The 23,066-nt window shown below is 45.8% G+C and overlaps 1 protein-coding gene across 4 annotated transcripts in view; it reads left to right on the top strand.

The window, feature by feature from the left end:
- Positions 1 to 18,344, top strand: part of ATG2B (autophagy related 2B) — a 106,146-nt gene extending 87,802 nt beyond the window's left edge. For all 4 annotated transcript variants that reach the window (XM_088464257.1, XM_088464256.1, XM_088464255.1 and 1 more), the window contains exons 36-43: positions 1,294 to 1,372; positions 2,014 to 2,209; positions 2,301 to 2,370; positions 3,981 to 4,063; positions 5,104 to 5,225; positions 9,512 to 9,666; positions 9,937 to 10,086; positions 17,535 to 18,344. In XM_088464257.1, coding sequence (XP_088320383.1) covers positions 1,294 to 1,372; positions 2,014 to 2,209; positions 2,301 to 2,370; positions 3,981 to 4,063; positions 5,104 to 5,225; positions 9,512 to 9,666; positions 9,937 to 10,086; positions 17,535 to 17,765 — 1,086 coding nt within the window. In that variant the 3' untranslated portion in view covers positions 17,766 to 18,344. The remainder of the gene's footprint in view (positions 1 to 1,293; positions 1,373 to 2,013; positions 2,210 to 2,300; positions 2,371 to 3,980; positions 4,064 to 5,103; positions 5,226 to 9,511; positions 9,667 to 9,936; positions 10,087 to 17,534) is intronic.
- Positions 18,345 to 23,066: the final 4,722 nt, after the last annotated feature.

Genomic DNA, 23,066 nt, shown 5'->3' with positions numbered 1-23,066 from the left:
CCGGTCTCCTGATTGGTCATCTTTTGCCCCTCCCTCTTCAGCTAGACCTTCTGAATCAGGGGCCTGATTCAGAGCCGCTCGTAAGCGGCCGCTCGTTCGCTCCGAGCGATGTTCGCACAACTGCGCATGCTTCTGGGTTGTAATACGCATGCGCCAACCAGTCATTGCGGTCGGAAATTGTGTGCTCACAAAATAGCGAATGCCTGCTAATTTGAGTGACAGAATGAGGCGTTTGTGGGTGGTAACAGGGGAAGGTGCTTGAAAACGGGGAGTGGAGATCCGAACGCAGGCGTGCTTAAAGGTCAAAACGGGCGTTTTAAGGGTGTGCATAATTAACAAAGCAGCGTCATCGACCACGTCACCGGTTGTCTCTTAGCCTGAACTGCTCGCAGTGATAGCGGTAGGAAAATGCTACCACAAGCACTGCGAGCAGTTCAGATGCCTTTCGATGTACTCGATTAATCTAATAAATAGCGGACATGACGTATGATGCGAGCGGCCAGGGGCATTTTTTTAAAAATAGCGAGCGCATGTTTCGTTCGCTCGTTCAGACATAGAGGCGTCAACAGACCGCAAAGAGCGAGCGCTCTATTTAAATATCCGGCCCCTTTTTCTGAACGAGCGAGCACAAATAGCGTCCGGCTCTGAATCAGGCCCCAGGGCCACTATTTTGTCAAAGCCTTACGGTGCACATGTAGCGATTTTTAAAGAGCGATTTGAATGATAATGATATCATTACCGTTATCGTTGAAATCATTCATTTAAAAGGTCATTACCAATTTACCAGCGATGCGCGGCCACGTCTGGACGATGGCGATATCGTCCATCGGCCGTACATGCCGGTCAACTTGCTGGATATCGAGCAAGTTACTATAGGGACCCGCGATCGACAATCGCGGGTCGCTATAGTCGTCGGTAAGTTGGTGGTGTGCTGGATGATCGATATTGATCATCCAGCATACCAGGGAGGGTGCATAACGATCTGCCAGCGATATCGTATCGCTGACAGAGCGCTATGTGTGTACTCACCATAAGGCTTTAGTGGTACGGCTCTTGGTGCAAGGCTTCTTCAGCTCACCTAGGTAATGGGACCATGCTAGTGTCACCGAGACCTAATAGTTGGATACACACACGAGTAACACATAGCATCCCTTTTGTAAGAACTGGTGTAATGGACTATTTCTAGATCCCGATCTTTAGGAACTGTATCTTATTCTCTGTACAGTGCTGAGTAATCTGCAGCTTTATATAAATAACCACTGTAACCTTTATCTCCATCTTCTTTGTTTGCAGGATGCCTTGTTTTTCCTAAAGGATTTTTTCACAAGTCTTTCTGCAGAAGTGGAAATATTGGTGACACCGGATCCGGAAGGCAAGTTTAAACGAAGACTGAACCAAGCTCTTTGTTATATTGATTTCAAATAGTGTTTTGACCTCTTGGGACAGAGAGACACAAGGAAAAATACTGAATTAAAAAAATGGCCGAGGGACTACCGCAAGGCTAAATCTCTGGATTTAATGTCCAGAGCTATTCAATTACTGCCCAATTTTTTACATTTTTGCATTAAGTTCACCCACGGCGGTTTACCGAATGGGTTTGCAGCAGTAGTTATATAGCTCCAGCAGATATAGCTCCAGTGTGGTAAGCCCCTCGGCTAATTGAATTAGCCCCTTAGTCGTTATAATCGGGGTACAGTCTCATTTACGGTTCTGTCCAAAACTGCACAGCCCGCAGTTCCACTGACACGTCCTCTCTGACCTTCGCTTGCACTAAAATAGCCTGTGGTGATTCCAAGGCCCATGCAGTGTGAAAAGACGCACGAACTTGCGCTGCATTTTGCATCGGCTTCCGCGGGTATTAAAGTTCTGCCCTCTGGTCAGTAGTAATAATCGCTCTATAAAGTCCGTCCCACATTTGCAGCATAGTAGCGTATTTTCATGACAGGACAAATAAGCGGCTGGTGCTGTAATGTCACTTTGTTAACTTGTCTGGTCATCGTCCTGTATTCTCAGTAAAGCGAGCGCCAGGTTCTGACGTCACTTGCCGCTTGCCAAAACATCTGAACTCTCAAGAACGAGTCCCGGTGATTTCATTCCTGGGACAGAATCAGCCGGTGGGAAATGGCGACCTGAACTTCGTGGAGTTCACGGAGGAGCGGGACAATTTGGAGGACGACGACTCATTCAGCGACCAGCCGGTGTTTTTCCGGTACGTCTTACACACGCAGGGCCCTGTTACACAGACCTCTAAGCTACACCTCTCCCTTATCTCATCTGTCTATCATCTGTCTTCCGCTCAGGGAGTTCCGATTTACTTCCGAGGTTCCAATAAGGCTGGATTACCATGGAAAGCATGTCTCAATGGACCAGGTATGCTGCCAGCTTCCAGCTATGCCTTCCTCGCACAGTCTGCTGTCACCCAGCTTAACCAGTAGCTTAATGTGTGTGTGTCCCTGTTTAATCAGGACTGTTCCTGCCGCTAATAATATATGTTTGTGTGATTATGTTGGAGATATTGGGCTGACGCAGAAGCTAGATATACTACCTTACGCTACAGATGTGTCCTTATTCATCTTTACTGTAGTCACGCTATAAAGTCCCTATGGGCGTGCCAGGTCCCTTGAGATTCTTCTAGCTCCAGGCGTCTTTTTCGCGTTTTTTTTCTTTTTTGTCTAAAATGCGTTTAAGTCGCAATGTGATGTGACTAAGACGCACCAACATACTGTGCTATGGGTTTGAGAAAGAACAGGATAACAGAGAGACATATTCAAGTGGGGGCAAGGTTTAGCGATGTAAAATACCGCTCCCCATACCCGCACTATTCAATTTAAATAAAAAAAATGCACACAGGGTTTCAGCACTGACAACCCCACGGTGTGAGGAGACCAAAAACAAACTACTTACCGCTCCGCTAGTCTCTGGTGGTCTCCACGGCTTCCGGTCATCTCCCTTCCATGTTTGCCCTGGGGAGGGGGCTGCTGGGAGTCGAAGGAGCTGCTGGGAGTGGAGGGGGCTGATGGGAGATGTAGTTCTCCCTGCAGCTGCCTCCGGGAGAGGCTCCTACACAAATGGCGGTCACACACAATCACACACACACATACAACATACTTATACACACGCTGCTGCAGGAGACCAGGTCCCGACATTGGATGCAGAAGACAGCGCTTCGGAAGGTGAGTATTTACTGACTTATTAAGCTGATTGGAAACTTCCAATTGCTTAATTAGTTATTAGGAGGGGTGCCATCGGGGTTCCAGAGCATTTATCAACCTTTTTTGCTAAAATTGAGGATTTTAGGAAAAATTGTTCATGTGCAGGAGGTGCGCAAAAAAAAAAAAAAAACCTCCCGAAGCTCAAAAAAATAAAAAATCCTGTACCCAACTGAATAGCAAAAATCCTGCACCTAAAGGAGCATACACACGGTCAGATATGTCAGATGAATGATTGAACGATTTTTGACTGCATTAAAATGAATGGAATCGTCCAAAACTGACTGCAAACCCATCAGACGTCAGATATCGTTATCTGACAAACTGGAACGCTCATCGTTGCACACGTCAGATTTTTCTTTCAGATATGAACGATTGAAAGAAACATGTGACCGTGTGTATGCACCATGACTGAATAGCAAATATCCTGCCGGAAAACCCCCATAGGTGCAGGTCTTTGCTATTCTCGTCGCCCAATTCAATATGCCCCTTACAGCTACATTTTTTCAAATCCGGAATGTTAAGTGGCCAAATCCTAGCTTTACAAACCTGTGCTGTACATTACACGGCATTAGCCATAGTCTGGGAATGTTTACCTGTTGTTCCAAAGGCAGAAAGGAATATAGGCGTTATTATACAGGAGGGAAAGGGCTCTGCGCCTGATGGTTGGTCAGTTCTCAGAGCTTGGAGACATTGGAAATGTTTCTGTGTAATACACCATTGCTTCTGTATTCCTGCATATCTGCCTATAGTCATGTCTTTGTTTTCTAGTGTACACTAACCGGAATACTAATAGGACTGGCCCAACTAAACAGCTCCGAGCTAAAGCTGAAGAGACTCTGCTACCGGCATGGGTAAGGTACCGGTCAGGGTCATCAGTCACTGACTCACAGAATAAAATGGCCGTTTCATATTAAGCAGCTGTGTATAGACTGTATACAGATATGTGCCGGGCGTCCCTGGTGTACGTGGGCTGGGATTAGCAAGTTATGGGGACTGGTACAATAAACATGAGTGTCTTTTCCAAAATCATCAGCGTTGGTTGGTCAGATTGCCCACATTGCGGCTGAGCTGGATACGTCCATGGCAGCGTCTTCTGGCGGTCGCCCCTTGTGCAACCAGATGCAAATACAAAGGCTTTCTCTGGTGTACATCCGTGTGCCTGAGTGTGCAAGGACTGGCGCGCCCGTAGGCTCTGAAATACCAGATGCCACCATCGGTTACGTCAACAAAACTTGCACCAGCCCTCTGGCAGCTGCAGATTCTCGTGTATGGCATCCTATGCCAGTGGTTTAGCATCTGTGCATGCAGCCACTTTCTCTGACACGCTTGTGACACGCCCATAAGACAGACGACCTCCGTGCGCGCGCTGATACACCTCCCTGTCACCGCCCTGGAACGCCGACTACATCGTGCGTCTCCCATGCACCTCAATTACAGCAGTGTGCGCATGCTATATGGACAATTGCGCAGTGCGACATAGACACAGAAGAAAAAAATCGCTCCACAGCGTGGGATATCGGCAGCGCATGCGACTTTGAGTATGGCCCATGTGATCACGGCGGGTTCCAGGCTATGTGGCTGACTGATGACCTTACACATGTTTATGTGGTTAATCAGATTAACCAGCCAATCAGAATCCAACAGATCCTAAGCCACTTTTGATCGTACAAAGCAATCGTTTCAGACTCGCATACTGAGCAATGTATGGTCAATTTGGTTGGAGATCTAAGTGGCCGACCAGATCTTCTGTCCCTCACGCAGCTTTCCATGATTCCAGCACCTCTTCTGTAGCGTGTACGACTGCGTGTTCAATCTGCATTTGTATATAAAGACCACGTGTTAGATAATTGTCACCATTTTCTTGTTTCTCTCGCTCTCTCCTGACCCGTAGTTTGTTAGGCGTGGATAAGCTTTTCTCTTACGCCATTAATGAATGGCTGACGGACATTAAGAAGAACCAGCTGCCCGGGATTCTGGGAGGGGTGGGGCCCATGCATTCTCTGGTACAGCTAGGTGAGTGTTTATCTTCAGTTTCACTTTCTTTTTATAGGAAAAAATGTATCTGTAAAATTCTCCCCACTGAATAAATCAGGGTCTCTGTGTACTTAGAGTTCAGGGAGTATTGAGCTATTATTCTATATAACATCTGTAATTAGATTTGTATATTACTTGTAATATATTTGTTTTTAAAATGTGGCAAGAAAGAGATAGTAAATCTAGATGAAGAGATCAGCTCCGCTCTCATGAATAAGTATCTGGTGCATTTCAAAGGGGTCGGCGCTCAGGATCCCGGTGGTATCCTAACCCTATAATGGAAAAAAGGGGGATGAAGGTAGCGCTAGTACTAGTCCTAATAGGTTGCTGCCTATAGAGGAAAGGGTCGGGGATCACCTTCCCTAATACATAAATATGAGAAAAAAAATATATCCTCTGGCGCCTCCTATAGGTTCCGTATATGGCAAAAAAAAGTAATAATCGTATGATAGATAATAAAACAAATTGTTTATTTAAGACACCATAAACATTAGTTATGTTTGGTGAAATTAGAACGGTATAAGATAGGCTATAGCCAATAAAATAATACAGGCTCACTAACAACATACAACATAAAACATAAAACAAATACAATGGTGAATTGGGCAGCAGACACGCTGAGTATGCGTTTTACTCTGCTCCTAAAGTCCTTGTATATGTAGTCCAAATATGAGGAGGTTAGATATAGGTATATATCCTCCTCAGTAGTGTCAGTCTCAAGTGACAGTTCCAAATGTGTATACACGTGTGCTTACCGCACTAGATGGTGTTCCTCCAAATGGAGACTTTCTCGGGAGGTAGGTCAGTTTAAAGTAGTTTGCCGGCAAACTTGGGGTACCCTACGTACTGCAGACGTGAACCGGGTCGCCCTCCACTGTTATAAACGCGTTTCGCCTACTACTAGGCTTCCTCAGGATGGTGTGTTGATGTCCTTTTTACCAACCTATTTATACCTCCTCGCTCTGTAGTTCACTGACATCGAATTTATCTAATTACATCGACCAATTCTTACAGCCCTTAGTGAAAAAACAACGAGGTTATCTGAAGGACACCACACAAGTATTGGAAATCATACAAACCATAAAATGGCAGGAGTCGTACACCCTAGCTACATGTGATGTTAAATCACTCTACACCTGTATAGAACACGATAAGGGGTGTAGAAACATCAAGAAGATTTTGGAGGAAGACTCTGATTTGGATACGATATAGATCGAATACATCTTGGAAGGAATTCGATTCATTCTCACCCACAATTTCTTCTGGTTTGAGGATAAGTTTTATATCCAGAAGCGAGGAACGGCGATGGGTACTGTATTTGCGCCATCCTATGCAAATCTATTTGTGGCACAGTGGGAAAAAGAAGCAATCTGGACGAATAACATCTATCAAGAAAATCTCATCCTATGGATACGTTACATCGACGACATTATGATTATATGGGATGGAGGAAGAGATTTGTTGGAAAACTTCATTTCCAGCATTAATCAGAATGATGAAAATTTGACATTTACCAGTGAAATAAGTAATAAGAAGATCAACTTTCTTGACCTTACCATTTTCATTGATAATAACAAAATAGAAACTAAAACATTCTCCAAACAAGTTGACTGTAATAGCTACTTAAATGCAAATAGCAATCATTATCACAAATGGATAACAAATATCCCAAAAGGACAATTAAAACGTATAAGGAGAAACTGCTCAAGAAAAGAAGATTGGGACGAACAATCAAAAATCCTAATTGAACAATTCAAAGATAAAGAATACAGTATGGGCAAACTAGAGAAGGATCGAGAAGAGGTAGAATTATTGGAAAGAAGCACCCTTCTACAATATAAAGATAAAAAGAAGACTACACAAGAAAATAATGTACTATTCATTACGGATTATTCAGGTCAAAGTGAACTCCTGGAGAGATCTCTAAGAAAACACTGGCACATATTGAAGGCCGATGAAGAACTCAACAATTTCCTACCAAAAATGCCAAAAATTGTATATAGAAGAGCCCCCACCATAAAGAACACTCTAGTAAGAAGTCATCTTCATAAAAAGAAAGAAGAAAGAAACACATGGTTACAGGGAAACACCGCGGGATTCTATAAATGTGGAGGATGCAGTGCATGTAAAAAAACAAATAGCCATACTACCAAACCCATTGTTGATATCATATCATACGCTACGAAGAAAAATTATAAAATAAAACAAAAATTGACATGTCACTCAAAAGGAGTGCTATCTGCTGATCTGTCCCTGCGGATCTCAGTATATAGGGAAAACAATACGAAAATTATCTGTACGCATAAATGAACATTTAAATAATGTAAAAAACAACAAGGAAAGTCACAGTGTCTCTAAACATTTTCAGGAGAAACACAATAGCGATCCTTCAGGACTAATGTTTGTGGGCCTGAAACAAATATCAACTCCATGGAGAGGTGGGAATCTGAATGATAGTCTACTCAAGGAAGAAACGAGAATGATTTTTGAGTTAGGAACACTACAACCCCATGGCCTTAATATTGATTTCGAGCTGGCACCATTCCTCAAATCTTGAAATAATGTTGTAGTTGACCATTTCTCAGACCTTATACTATTGTCCATAGCTTATTATCTTAAATAAAATGGGAAAACACTTATTTCTTAACACATGTAATTTTTAATGTTGAGGATGTCTGTTTGTCATGTTTGTCGAATGTCCTTTGTCCAGTGACCCTCTATATATGATCACAATAAGTTTGAATGAAAGATTTGCCATCGGTGAAAATAACCCCAAAATTATGGAAAATATGTGACATTACAAGGAAATTTATCCCTGGTATACCGATAATGAAAGCGCTGACTTCAAATGGGAGCAAGATGGGAAGCCACGTGCCCGTCTCACTCCGGGATCGTAAACCGGAAGTGACATGTGATAGCACGATACAGCGGACCGGAAGCTGACGCGGGACTGGTCCTGCTCTTTCCCACGATCAGAAGTCACAGGAAGTGACGCGGACACTGGGGAGTCGCCGGCCAGAAGTGAACTCATTGCAGCAGAGCGGGAAGTACAGAGCGAGGAGGTATAAATAGGTTGGTAAAAAGGACATCAACACACCATCCTGAGGAAGCCTAGTAGTAGGCGAAATGCGTTGATGACAGTGGAGGGGGACCCGGTTCACGTCTGCAGTACGTAGGGCACCCCAAGTTTGCCGGCAAACTACTTTAAACTGACCTACCTCCTGAGAAAGTCACCATTTGGAGGAACATCATCTAGTGCGGTAAGCACACGTGTATACACATTTGGAACTGTCACTTGAGACTGACACTACTGAGGAGGATATATACCTATATCTAACCTCTTCATATTTGGACTACATATACAAGGACTTTAGGAGCAGAGTAAAACGCATACTCAGCGTGTCTGCTGCCCAATTCACCATTGTATTTGTTTTATGTTTTATGTTGTATGTTGTTAGTGAGCCTGTATTATTTTATTGGCTATAGCCTATCTTATACCGTTCTAATTTCACCGAACATAACTAATGTTTATGTTGTCTTAAATAAACGATTTGTTTTATTATCTATCATACGATTATCACTTTTTTTGCCATATACGGAACCTATAGGAGGCGCCAGAGTATCCTAACCCTCCCTAAACCCCCCCCCCGCACCGTAAAATTCCCCCCTAGTGCCTGACCCTCCCCCTTGTGCCTAACACCTAATCCTCTTCCCCGGTCCCTAACCCCACTACTTATCGTCGGGGTGTCGGGATTCCGCCACTAACACTCTGAGCGCCAGGATCCAGACTACATCCCTGTTAAAAAAAAATATATATATATATATATATATAATATTATAAAATATATATATAATATATATTTAAATAAATGCTGTTTTCAGACTTGTTTTATCTTGACTTTATTTTACCTTTGGCCAGCTTTTATAGAATAACCTCCATAGTGATATAAATAGAAGCAAGCATTGTGCCATTACTGTAATTATTCTCACCACTTGGGGTGCTGTTCCGTTAAGGATTATAGAAGGTTTAGAGTTTGAGTCCTCTGAGGAATTATCCGTAGATCAGCGGGTGTAGGAGCACAATGAGCACTTGTTTCGGAATGTAACCAAACAAAATGGCCGCCTTCATAAATAAACATGGTTACAAAACACACGTTAAATTCTGGCTGCCGTATAACGTAATAATAAAGTGAAAGAAAAGCTTCTATTTTAATGGAACTTGTGTGATTCGAAGGATGTCGCTCATAATATTTGTCCTGCTTCAGTTCAGGGTCTTAAGGATTTGGTGTGGTTGCCCATAGAGCAGTACTACAAAGATGGCCGCATTGTACGAGGCTTCCAAAGAGGAGCAGCATCATTTGGGACGTCCACCGCCATGGCTGCGCTGGAACTGACCAACAGAGTCGTGCAAACCATTCAGGTATTCCCAGGGCTATGTTTCTGGAAAAATAGGTTCAGGATCTGGGGGTGGAGCAATCGAAAATCAATTATATATGTGTATATATATATTTATTTTGTATACATTATATATACATATATATATAGTATTTAGAAAATAAGGCACTCAAAAGGGACATTAAAATAAAACTTTTTTTCTTTTTTGTGGAAAATACATGTTATATAACGGTCATGTGATATTGTGACGTCATCTGTTCCGGGATTCACTTGTGACTTTGTTCCCTGTGACCAGGCTGCCGCTGAGACCGCCTACGACATGGTGTCCCCTGGAACAAGTCCGGTTGAGTTAAGAAGAGCAAAGCGATTTTCTCATCACCGATTGGTGCATCAACCTTTCGACTTAAGAGAAGGCGTGGCCAAAGCTTACACTGTGGTGAAAGAGGTGAGGCCCCAAAGTCACCAGTACTGCCAAGGTCGTTACAGTACAAATGCCTGGGATATAAAATATTTCTTCTTCGGGGTCCATGGGGCCCACAGCCATTACGTTGGGGTATGAATCCCAGTCACCAAACAGTTAATACAAACGAGCTCTCTGCTCCCAGGATGCACCGGGTTTCCTCCTCATATACCCCACCTCCTGCCTCAGGTAGCCAGTTCTTCCTGTTTGGTGTGTTCACCACATAGACAGTGGTGAACACACCAAACGAGTACGAGTACAGACGAGTACAAAAAAAAAAAAGAAGAGTTTTACTCTCTATCTCAGCGGGTGATCTGAGCTGTCCTGGAAGCAGCCTCACGCCTGATTGGAGGGGCACCGCCCACGCGCTGCAACTACCTCCTCCGGCGCCGCACCGCTGTCCTTGGCAGGGGATTCGGTAGGGGCTTTCTGGCCCTGGACCGCAACCGGATCAAGGGGATGGCATGTAAGCAGGTGGTCGCTGCTGACGCCGGGACCACGTGGCGGTCCGGCCTCCGGCGGTGAGACTGGCCGGAGGCGCGCTGCAGTCAGGAGGCATACGGCTTGTTCTCCTAGCCTAGACCGCCGGGATTTGATGTTCCTGACCAGCCGGGGCTTGTGGCGGCGGCCAGGTCAGTTTACCGGGCAGGTCCAAGCAGCATAGGGGAGGTACGCTTTCCCGGCGGTCCCTCCCCCAATCCACACGCTAGTTCAGTCCTCTGGCACAGTTGATTGTGGATTGTTCCTACCAGCCTCCATATAGGGCAGCCAGAGTGTATGTCAGTTGCTCTCTGAACGCTGCTCCTACAAGAGGGACGCTGGGCAGTCTCCCTGTATACCTTGCCTACTGCTGGTCTAGGTTTTTACAGGGCTCTATCCTGTCTAAGCTGAGGCTGATTGCGGTAGTGAGAGCTTATATGCATATGGCTCGCAGAGTATTTATATATGTGTGGGTTGACAGTAGAAAGCAACACATATACGCTCAGAACCAGTGGCATAGTGTTATGTCTAAGGAGTCTGAGGGTCAGGTGGTGGGAGCCCCGTTGCTGATATCCTGTGTAGCCTGCAAGGCAGGATTGTCCCCACAGGACTTTCTACAAAATGGGCTTTGTGGGAACTGTTTCAGACAGCCTCCACACCAATTAAGGTTGCCTGTTTCAGGCCCTGAGCCCCCTTGGGCATCATTTTCTCAGGTTATGGCTCAGGTGGCGGAACGGCTGGCTGCCCCGGTACCACCGGTTTGGGGTTTGCCTCAGCAGATGCATCCTATGCCCATGATGTGGCCGCCTTGGATGGACCTTGGTGCTGGTAAGGTTAGGGCATCATCTTCGGGGGTTTTTCAGCCTCAGGCTGTCAAGCCAAAGTAGCCTAAATCTAAGCGCCATGTACCGCCTTACATGGGTGAGTACTCAAGTGCCTCCTCCGAGGAGGAACAGGCACAGGACTTTTCGCAGGAGTCTAGCTCCGAGGAGGGTGATGATCATTTCCCAGTAGCCGATGTCCCCTTTTCTGATAAGGGCTGTAAAATCGGTGTTAAATATCGAGGAAGGGGATCTTCCGCTTAGGAAAGCCCCCCTGTTCAAGCGCCAAAAAGTGGTTAAGGCAGAATTCCCAAAGCCTGAACATTTATCAGAACTTATGGAGGAAGCCTGGGTCCGTCCGGATAAGATAAGCCATTCTTCTAAAAGAATGGCGCTTCTATATCCTTTTCCAGCAGAGGACTGTGCCAAGTGGGAGAATCCACCATCAGTTGATGCGCATGTGGCACAGCTGATTAAACGTACCACTTTGCTAATCACAGCAGTTTCGCTGAAGGAAACCACGGATAGGAGACTGGAGTCTTGTCTCAAATAAATTTTTTTGCTGGCAGGAACGGCCACCCGCCCAGCTATGGCCACTGCCTGGGTAGCAAGAGCTATTGAGGAGTGGGCCAAAACTCTAACGGAGTCTTTACCAGATGCCTCTAAGGAGCAACTGAATATGATCTCCTTTATTAGAGAAGGGGCCTCTTATTTGGGTGATGCCGCCTTGGATGCAGGGATCCTTTCCTCTAAAGTTTCAGCTGAGTCCGTGGTGGCACGTAGGATCCTCTGGTTGAAGGATTGGAGGGCAGATGTCTGGTCCAAAAAGGCCCTAGAATTCCTTCCATTCACAGGAGGTGTGCTCTTTGGTCCAGAACTGGACAAAATTGTATCCTCCATGGCAGCCTCAAAGACAGCAGGTTTACCATCAGCAATCTCGTCTAAATTGAGGAGGGCGTCCTTTTGAGGGTTTCAGCCGCAGGTCAAGGCCAAAGGTCAGCCCTCAGCGAGATTTCCACCAAGAAAGGCAGGACCCAGGAAGCCCTGGCAGAACAAATGTCCAGGATCTAGGGTCCAGGATAAACCAGTGGCCTGATGGGACGGGCCTCCCCCTGGGGGATCCCAGGGTGGGGGACCGACTGCTTCGGTTCTCAGAGCCTTGGCACCTCACGACGGAGGATGCCTAGGTTTGGGGAGTTGTTTCCCGAGGGTACGCCCTGATGTTTTGGAGGACTCCTCCTCAAAGGTTCTTTTGTGTAAACCCGCAGGTGGGTTCAGAAAGAGCTTTGGCCCTTCAGAAGGCTATTCTTGCCTTACTAGCATCAGAAGTAGTGATTCCGGTGCCAGAGAACCAGTTCCGAGAGGGGTTTTACTCCAATCTGTTCTTGGTTCTGAAACCGAATGGGTCATACCGGCCTATTCTAAATCTGAGAGAGCTCAACAAATTTGTTCGAGCCCCCGGGTTCAAGATGGAAACATTGCGATCGATTGTGTTGGCAATGGAACGGGGGGACTATATGGTGTCCCTAGACATACAAGATGCCTACCTTCACATCCCAATCACACAGGCTCATCAAAAATTTCTTCGTTTTGCGGTAGGGGAGGAACATTTTCAGTACCAGGCCCTGCCGTTTGGCCTGTCCACAGCCCCTCGGCTATTCACCAAGGTGATGGCAGTGATGATGGCATGCCTCAGGCGCCAAGGCGTCAGGATTTTGCCTTACTTGGACGACCTCCTGTTGCTGGGGCAGTCCCCACAGCAGTTACAGGATCATTTGAGGCTGACAGTATCATGTCTGTACAGTCACGGCTGGATCATAAACTGGCAAAAGTCGTCACCCTGTCCGGTACAACAGATGTGTCATTTGGGAGCGAGATTGGACTCCGTGGTGCAGAGAATATATCTGCCGGAGGAGAAGATCCTTGCTCTACAATCACGAATATGCAGGTTGCTTCGCAACAGGCAAATATCCGTTATAGTAGCCATGCAGGTCCTGGGGTCGAAGGTGGCCACCTTCAGGATGGTGGAATACGCTCAATTCCACTCCAGACCACTGCAGCAATTCATTCTGTCTTGCTGGAACAAGGATCATCGCATGATCAGGTCTCAGCTGCTGCGTCTCTCTCCAGAGGTACGGTTGTCCCTGACCTGGTGGTTGCAGACAAAGCATCTCAGGCAGGGTCGCCCCTTTTGGGTGTCGGATTGGACATTAGTCAAAACCGACGCCAGTCTTCAAGGTTTGGGGGCGATGACGGGGTCACACACTTTCCAAGGAAAGTGGTCAGTGGCGGAAAGCCGGCTACCGATAAATATCCTGGAACTAAGAGCTATATTCAAAGCTTTATTGCAGGCTCAGGAAATCTTAAAGGGCAGTTCGGTGCAGATACAGTCGGACAATCGCACAGCGGTCGCCTACCTAAATCATCAAGGGGGCACGAGGAGTTGGGCCGCCTTGGCAGAGGTATTAAGAATCCTGGTATGGGCAGAGACTCATCTGCCCACGATATTTGCCGTGTTCATTCCAGGAATCCTGAATTGGGAGGCCGATTTTCTCAGTCGGCAAGAGATAAATGCAGGGGAATGGGCCCTACATCCACAGGTTTTTCGGAACCTTGTGGACAGGTGGGGTCTACCAGAAATAGATCTGATGGCATCAAGAAGGAACAACAAGGTTCCCAGGTATGGAGATCCGAGAGCCGAGTTTGTAGACACACTGACAGTAAAGTGGCGTTACAAGCTGGTATATCTGTTTCCCCTGTTTGACATTTCTGACCAGAGTGGTCAGAAATGTCAAACAAGAGGGCAGCACCGTCATAATAATAGCTCCGGCGTGGCCGAAACGGCACTGGTTCACAGATCTACAGTCTCTCTCCATAGACACTCCATGGCCTCTGCCATTGAGACCGGATCTGTTGCTACAGGGTCCCTGCTGGTACATCAGCTTTCTTTGACGGCATGACTCTTGAGGCCTCCGTCTTGAGGGAAAAGGGGTTTTCCGAGTCTGTTATACAGACGATGCTGAAGGCACGGAAACCATCCTCAGCCCGTATATATTATAGGGTTTGGCATACCCTTTCAGTTCACACCACTGAAAGAAAGTATGATCCACATAAATTCCTGATATCCAGAGTGCTGGATTTTCTTCAAAGCAGTCTGGAAAAAGTGCTACGCCTGGCCTCTTTAAGGGTACAGGTGTCAGCTCTTTCAGTCTGGTTCCAACATAAAATTGCTCTGAGACGGGATATAAAGACCATTTTTCAGGGGGTGTTGAGGATTCGGCCTCCCTTCGTTTCCTCGATTGTTCCGTGGGACTTGACTCTAGTTCTGAAGGTTTTACAGGCTCCTCCGTTCGAGCCTTTAAATTCAATAGACATCAAGTGGCTAACAGCAAAGACGGTATTCCTCCTTGCTATGGCATCTGCACGTAGAGTGTCGGATTTAGCTGCGCTTTCCTTCCGGGAGCCGTTCTTGATATTTCATCAAGATAGAGCAGTACTACGTACTAGGGAGGGTTACCTTCCGAAAGTGGTGTCTAAATTTCATATTAATGAAGAAATAGTAGTTCCAGCATTTCAGGGCACAAGTCTCTCACAAGGTGAGGCTTCCCTAGATGTAGTCCGTGCGTTGAGAATTTATGTTAAACGCACGAGCAAATGGAGGAAGTCCGATTCACTTTTTGTGCTTTATGGTTGTCATAAGCGTGGCTGGCCAGCCAATAAACAGACACTGGCCAGGTGGATTCGCATGGCAATTTCATTGGCTTATACACAAGCTGGTATGCGTGTGCCAGATTCAGTGACGGCACATTCTACTAGGGCGGTAGGTCCATCATGGGCGGCCCGCCGGGGTGCTTCTGCTGAGCAATTATGTAAAGCAGCCACATGGTCTTCCATCCATACCTTTTGTCAAATTTTATGCCTTTGACACTTTTGCCTCTCAGGATGCCTCCTTCGGGCGTAGGATTCTCCTCTCTTCCGAGAGTCAGGAGCATCCCTGCCCGTAGGGTTAGTGCTTTGGGATATCCCCAACGTAATGGCTATGGACCCCGAAGAAGAAAATAAGAGTTATGGTATAACATACCTTTGTTAACGCTTTTTCTTCGAGGTCCATGGGGTCCACAGGACACCCACCCAGACGCACCTGTAGTTCTGGGGGAGGTTTTCCGTAGTTTCTTCTCTTGAGAGTCTGGACTCGTAAGTATGGGTCTTTTCTTTCTTACCCTTTGTTTGTCTCTGCCTGCTTGAGCTTGGTAACGAACTGGCTACCTGAGGCAGGAGGTGGGGTATATGAGGAGGAAACCCGGTGCATCCTGGGAGCAGAGAGCTCGTTTGTATTAACTGTTTGGTGACCGGGATTCATACCCCAACGTAATGGCTGTGGACCCCATGGACCTCGAAGAAAAAGAGTTAACAAAGATATGTTATACCATAACTCTTATCATCTCCAGGTAACACCTCACATACATATATAAATGTTTCCATGCATAAGAGGATTTATGTCAATTAAATGATATATGCATTTCTCAGTTAGTAATGGGATTGTCCTTATGTTATATAAAATACAATTTTACACCCTCAAATGCGCAAAGCGATGTCTGGGAAAATAAAAACAGCGACACTTCTGTAATGAGCAGAAAATATTCTGTTATATATCATTACAGTGTGTGCTCATTGTCATAGTGTCCTACTCTGACATACACAAGGTCCAATGCGCATACTAATATAATCCTGCAAAACAAATATTATCATAAATACGTTGTTACATCCCTCGTGTCTTACGTCCCTCGTGTCTTACGTCCCTCGTGTCTTACGTAACTCGTATCTTACATCCCGACATGTTCCCGAAAAGTATTTAAATTGTTTTGTATAAACCATTGCATAACGGTGGGTTTCGTTCTGATCGAAATTAAATAGTACACACATGTGATCAATATGAGTGAGTACAAATGAACACACTTTATTTACAAGTAACAAACAAACATACAAAGTATACAGTATACTCAACTTTTGTCTATGTATTCAGATGACACCGGTAAATCATCATCCTCAGCATAAGATGTACTTCTTCTCTTCTGGGGAGCCCTCGTTTCACAACGCCCAGATAATATATATAATATACATTGGCAGCACCCTACTGCAGTCTCAGATCTACCACGAGCTAATGGGTCCTTTGTGTACCTCCTGATTATATATCCTAGTCTGGGGTGTTGGCTTTCCAGATATTAAGCCCATATCAGTTACATACAGTGCTAGGTATCAAGCACTCATTGGTCCAGCATAGCATTGACCAAACTCTTATCTCTCTTGCACATGCTCCGTAAGCAGTAAGATATTACCAAACAAAGACATACAGTAATGACGTATCCTAGTATGTATGGAGATGAACTGTTTCAAAGCTCCTTTGTGTGTAGAGTCTGGACATCACTGTTAATTACCCATAATGCTTAGCATCGCTACACATCTTATGATGGTCATTCCAATGGAATGTAGCTAACTGATAAGAACATGTAGGCTATGAATGTCTCATTATACTTATAGTTGCAATAGAAATGACAGGTAGAGCTAGGCCTCAATATTTATGGCTTATTTGACCCCAAAAGATAATTTGACCATTCTATGGAAAAACAGCAACTGTATTAAGACAATCTCATTTCAAACCTCAAGAGGCCTAGCAAGAGTATATATGTGTTTGTAACTTATATGCCTATGTACAAATTAACTAATTAACCCACTGGTTACAACCATCATGACGTATACACATATAACTGGGCTGGTTGGCCTTATTGGGGTGGAGGTATAAGCCATTAACCCAGGCCTGTTCCCTCATTGTACTGCGTGCTAACAGAACGGAACTGACATCATAGCTGACATAACGTTATAAAGTGGGTGACATATAATATCATCTTACTGCAGTTTTCTGTACAGTATACCTAGTGATAAATTAGTTTGATGTTCTAAAAGTGGGTGGTAGCACTGAAGTTAGTGGACCTGTCCCTTGACTTATAAAGTCAGGAATATGAATTTAAAGTGACCAAGATGACCTTATACAGAGAAAGAGGAGAATTTAGAGCTATAACAATCTCCTTCTCATGACTTTCTCCAACCACCTTTCTCGCTCTTCTTTCCCTCCAGGGCATCACGGACACAGCTCAAACCATCTATGAGACGGCCGCTCGTGAGCACGAGAACAGGGGTGTGACTGGGGCCGTCGGGGGGGTACTCAGACAAATTCCTCCTGCGGTTGTTAAACCTCTAATAGTTGCGACGGAAGCCACATCAAACGTGCTGGGCGGAATGCGAAATCAGATCCGACCTGACGTCCGGGAGGAGGAGTCGCAGAAATGGAGATTAGAAGAAGGATAGTTTGTCGTGTTGTGTGGACGTGGACTGCTCACCAGGGGGGGTTGGAATACAGAGACCTAAAAGAACTCTGTTGGAAGTGTACGTTTTAGCTTTCTCGGCTCAGGAATGGATGGCTTATTGGTAAAAGGAAACCCTACTGCATCCGCTTGTCCTGGAAATGTAATCTGCCAGGGGACGAGTAATGGGGGTAGCCATACTGGGCTGTCGGTAGCTCTGTATATGCCTGCTCCACTTCAGTGACCCATCTGGAACCTTCCCTACGGTCATCCTTCTCTAGACAATTCCAAACACGTCTAAAGCAATTGACTCCATTATCCGTCATTAAAAAAAAAAAAAAGAAAAGTCTATTTTGGCAAAAGCTTTATAGAAGTGTAACTCTTGTACTATACAGTTTCTCCTCTTCCATTGCTTCGCACTTGGTTGAAAGTTGACAACAATTCCGTTCCATGTCGTACGTAGATGTTAGGTTGCCGAGTCCTGGGGTCGGGTCTCTGAGACAAAATACAAAGTCTTGTGTTACATTTAGTCTGTACATTTGTAATCTGTTTATAGTGTTAATAAAATGTGTTACGGTGAGAACGTGCACTGTTTGTTGCAAAAATCCACGATACAAGTCACAAAAGAGTGTGTACAAAGTATCAGTCCTTAGGACCACACCTTTGCAGACTGCAGTACTGTGGAAATGGGGTATGATTTGGGGTACAAATCTAATACTACAATTCAATACTCTAAATACCTAAGACGAAGAACTGACTTAGGGATGGCCAATCGCCCATTCCGTATCGATATTCCGACACGTTATGGAATCGGCTTTTGTGAATCGGTAAATAAGATCTATCGTCACGTGGGATCGCAATATTTCCAAGTGACGATGTATAGTGTTTGCGCATGCGCAGTGGCGATATCCACCAGCTCTGGGGCTCCGGAAGGTTGGAAAATCAGCTGGGTGGCATTTAAAGGTATCTGTCAAAATTTAGACAGCGTGTATCATCTGGTGTAATGCATTGAATCGCACTGAAATAGTGATGACTCAGAAACATTGGTGATCGATGCCCATGCCTACCCAGAATACTCATCTAGTGAGCGTCCGTTTGAAAGGGGGTGCGAGTGCTGCCACATCACCTAGTGCCCGTAGGTGGTACTGCAACAGCTCTCTTACGGGCATCAAAACGCATCAGTCCCTGCACACTCAGAGGCACACTTCTACACTAGGGGAAGGGCTTATAATAGCATTAGCATTAAAACGAAGACACAACCACGGAAAAACACCTTAAAGCGGTTACAGCACGTGACTCCGAATCAGGCCCAATATTGTGAACATTTTTGCTGGTAGGGTGCATCTCTTTCTATCATCGGTGTTTGCATGAATTTACTTTGCCAATATCACATCAGATCCCACGTGGCTGCGAGCGTCACAGATGCTTCCGGGAACTTTAATTACTCCCAAGAATTAAATTTAATATTGTGTCTTCTTCCATGTCACAAAGTCTCACCCTTGCCGCAGGCTGAGAATAACGGCTTCTGCGCTACAAACATCTGTGGGCACACGCCAGTCTTCATGTGCCAGTATCACTGTGCCAGACTTCCCACACCTCAGTCACTCTCCCGATGGCAAATGAAGGAGCGTATGTGTGTCACAGGCTTCATGTTACAAAGAAAATTTGTATTATACAAAATGTTAAATGAAACGCTTTGCGTTTGGTTCTGTACAGAACTTTTGGCTGAAGAATACAATTTATCAGTCTGCAGACAACGTACTCGGAGTTTCCTACTTAATTGTCTGTGTATCTAGAAATCACGGCGATCTTGCATAAATATTATTTGCAGTTTATATTTTGTATTTCATCGCGCCTGGAGCCTAATTGCATGGCAAGAATGTAGGACACTTTCCTAAATAAACCAGAATATATTTGGCAGAGATATGACAGCCGGGCAGAAGGCAGCATTTACTTAAAATGTTTTTCCCGTGAGGCATGAATACAATATCACATCTTTTACATTCATTACCCTTTATAGGACCCTGAGCTACAGAAAACAAGTTTTACTCCAGCACAGTAAGAAAAAAACCACTTTACAAGCACCTGTGACAAACTATTAGGTTGATATGAGCAACCACTATTGCTGCTCTGAGAGGCATGGATGGGACCAGCATTGGGAGGGTGTGCTGGTTCTTGTAGTGCTATTTGGAGATCTCTGGGGCACCTCCAGGTGAGTTGGCTCTCAACTTAAATATACTGTATGTATGTGCTGTTATCATGTGGCACTACAGTATGCAATTATATGACCCAGAGTGGGTGCTATTATGTAGCGTTAAGGACGCCGGTACAGAGGAGCCTTGACGTGGGCCCGGCGCTTAACCATGTATCTGGAAATATATGTAACAAAGACCTCTGGATTTCTATTATCATGTAGTATTCAGCCTTTCTGCTGGGTTTTTTTTGCAGTGTGCTGGAGGGAAACTATTTTTCTGTAGTTCAGAGTAAGGCCTTCCCTTTGCAAGCAGCACTATTAGGTTTATATGAGCCACCACTATTTTGTATTGCCTTTATAGGACACCGCTATATCTATTGTCTTTCTTAGATGGTCATGGCACTAGACACGTCTCCATGTTAAACGCGCTGTCCAATTTTCAAGCAACCATAGGAGGGGGCGCTATGTGACCCTCAGCCTGGGGAATATCCAGAGATCGCTCCCCCCCCCCCCCTTCACAGCCAGAGGAGACTGCTGCTGATCAGCGCCAGCAGCCTCCCTGGTCCCACCATAGGCCAGCCCCGCACAGCAGCGTGGGCTGGGGAGGGGGGCGGCAGACCCGGGTGTAGTTCCCCAGTCTGGGTGTGGCTATTTGTGTGAGCAGCTGTGCGTCTTTGAACTCAGTGACACGCCCCCTCCGTTACCTCCCAGAAACGGCCACTAAAATTCTCAGACCCTGCGTTTGATTCTGTGCTGCGTCTCTGTGCGCATTTTGGATGCATGCGCAGACTTAAAACATTGGTCGTTTTGCGTGCATTATCGGCACCCAAGGCTCAAGTATTGGAATCTGCTGTAGGTGCAGTGTGTATTTGTTGCATACATTAATACTCAGCAGCTACATATGATATTATACAACACTTGTAATAATAACTGGTCTGGCAAAGATTTGCTTATACTGGGATTGTTGCATGTACTTTGCCTGAGGGACACCTGACATGTTCCTGCTGCCATGGTGCATCTGCCCTATAGTTCTGCATGACGGTGTGATAACGAGCACTTCATCAGGTTGTTGAAGAAATCTGCAGCAGAGCAGAAGCCGCCTGGCTCTGTGATGGCACCTGTCAGCGTTGTCTTATTCCATATGATACGCCAGCAGTACTAAGCTAATGAGAGCAGTACTAAGCCAATCAGAGCAGAGAGCAGTACTAAGCTAATGAGAGCAGTACTAAGCCAATCAGAGCAGAGAGCAGTACTAAGCCAATCAGAGCAGAGAGCAGTACTAAGCCAATCAGAGCAGTACTAAGCCAATCAGCAGAGAGCAGTACTAAGCCAATCAGCAGAGCGCAGTGCTATGCCAATCAGAGCTAATGCAATCGCAACGGCAATCTATTACAGACCGCATCAGTGAAAATATGCTAATGACATACATAAACTCCCCAAAGCATAGGGACGCCCGCTGCCGCCTTCTCATATCCATCCGACGACCTGCAACAGTGTAAACATCGGGAACATCACCGCAGATCGGGCAGACACGCAGCTTCTGAGTGACGTCTGACCTGTCTGAAACACTGCGTCTCTCCTGACATGCTGAGTGCTCTCCTGCTGCCAAGGCGATCGCAGTGGCTAATTTATGTTGTAACGGACTATATCTAGTGCTGGGGAATTTATTCTGCTGCCACTCATCCAAACACATAACTGCTGTATTTACAAGGGAGGAAAGTCAGTGGGCCCTTGTGTAAACAGTCCTAGCTAATTACAGCGGTATCCAGTAGTCGTATATACAGTGCAATAAAGGCCCACGTGATGTTTGGAAGGAAACCCAACCCCCCCCCTGCTCTGTGCAGGTGCGGCTGTTCCAGGAATCTGGGAGGTAAACAAGCACAGGATTGGGAAATGCTGTAAATCTGCAAAAAGTTGCACTCATTCCAAGTTGTGTTGCTCTGCTGGCTATCAGGCCGATTACATTCTCTGAGGTGTTGGAGTGATGCCCGTGATGTGCCGGCAGAACGGCACTGCGCCAACCTCTCCTCCGGCGTCACGTTTTTTACCTTGCACCCAAGTTGGGGTGAGCAGAAAAATATACATGATGCTGGGGACTGTATGTATGAGTGATGTGCATAATATCACAGAGAATGGAATCAGCCCATAGGAGTTTATGTGTAGTTATAGCAATCCATAGAAACTGACAGGAGAAGATACCTGGAAACTACTAATAAGTGGCTGCATAGATAGGGTCTGATTCAGAGCTAGAAGCAGAGCAAACATGAGCACCTCTAAATTGCAGTGTGATAATAAAGCTGCCCAGTGTTTGTGGGCTACATGCAGAAGCAGCCAGTATTTACCCTGCATGCAAAATAATACATGTATTTGCACCAGAGTTGCCGACTTTCTGGCTTCCCCTTCCGTGAGGAGGCAGCCAGATCGGTAAATAAAGGGTGCCTGGCCGGCATTTGTGGGCGGAGCCGGACGAGGCCACGTCATTTTGGCCCATTGTATTGCAGGGATTACCGGCATTATGAAGCAGGTGGCGGGTCCAAAATGATGCGGTTCGGCGAGAAGAGCGTCACCAGCCTCCCTGCTGCGGGGGATTCTCTTATTACCATGAGGGGGAGCGGAGGGGTCAGCGGCTGCCGGGAGGCCGGAAGCAGCACCCGATTATCGGGAGGCTCCCAGCTGAATACGGAGGGTAGGCAAGTATGATATGCACCCTTTGCATTACAGCATGGTTTGTTCCAAGTGCAAAGTTACTTGTCTTTGTTTTTTTTGCTTTACTCCCAACTCAGAATTAGCCGCATTGTCTGGAAACATTGAGGGTTTGATACAAAGGTGAGCGATAGCCTGTGTGCGGAGTGTATCTTGCACGCTTTCACACTACTCGGGAGCCTGGTGGATGCAGCTATGGGCAGTGCTGAGTTGTACCCATCTCACGCGCATCTTTACCTCTGACTAAGGGGCGTGGCTGGACTGTAACTCAATAGGAGGTCTCGTCCCTGCACGTACCATCGGCACCGCAGCTAACGGCCTCCCTACTCCCCACTGTCAGGTAACTCTCTGATCCCTCTGAGTACTGTCATTAGCCTTGTTCCAGCTTTGATTCCTGCACTGCTTAAC

The sequence above is a fragment of the Taudactylus pleione genome, unplaced genomic scaffold (genome assembly GCF_031769625.1).
Source record: "Taudactylus pleione unplaced genomic scaffold, aTauple2 ptg001623l, whole genome shotgun sequence".
NCBI classification, from domain to species: Eukaryota; Metazoa; Chordata; class Amphibia; order Anura; family Myobatrachidae; genus Taudactylus; species Taudactylus pleione.
Note: the sequence above shows the minus strand (reverse complement) of the source record. Positions and strands in the feature narration are given on the sequence as shown.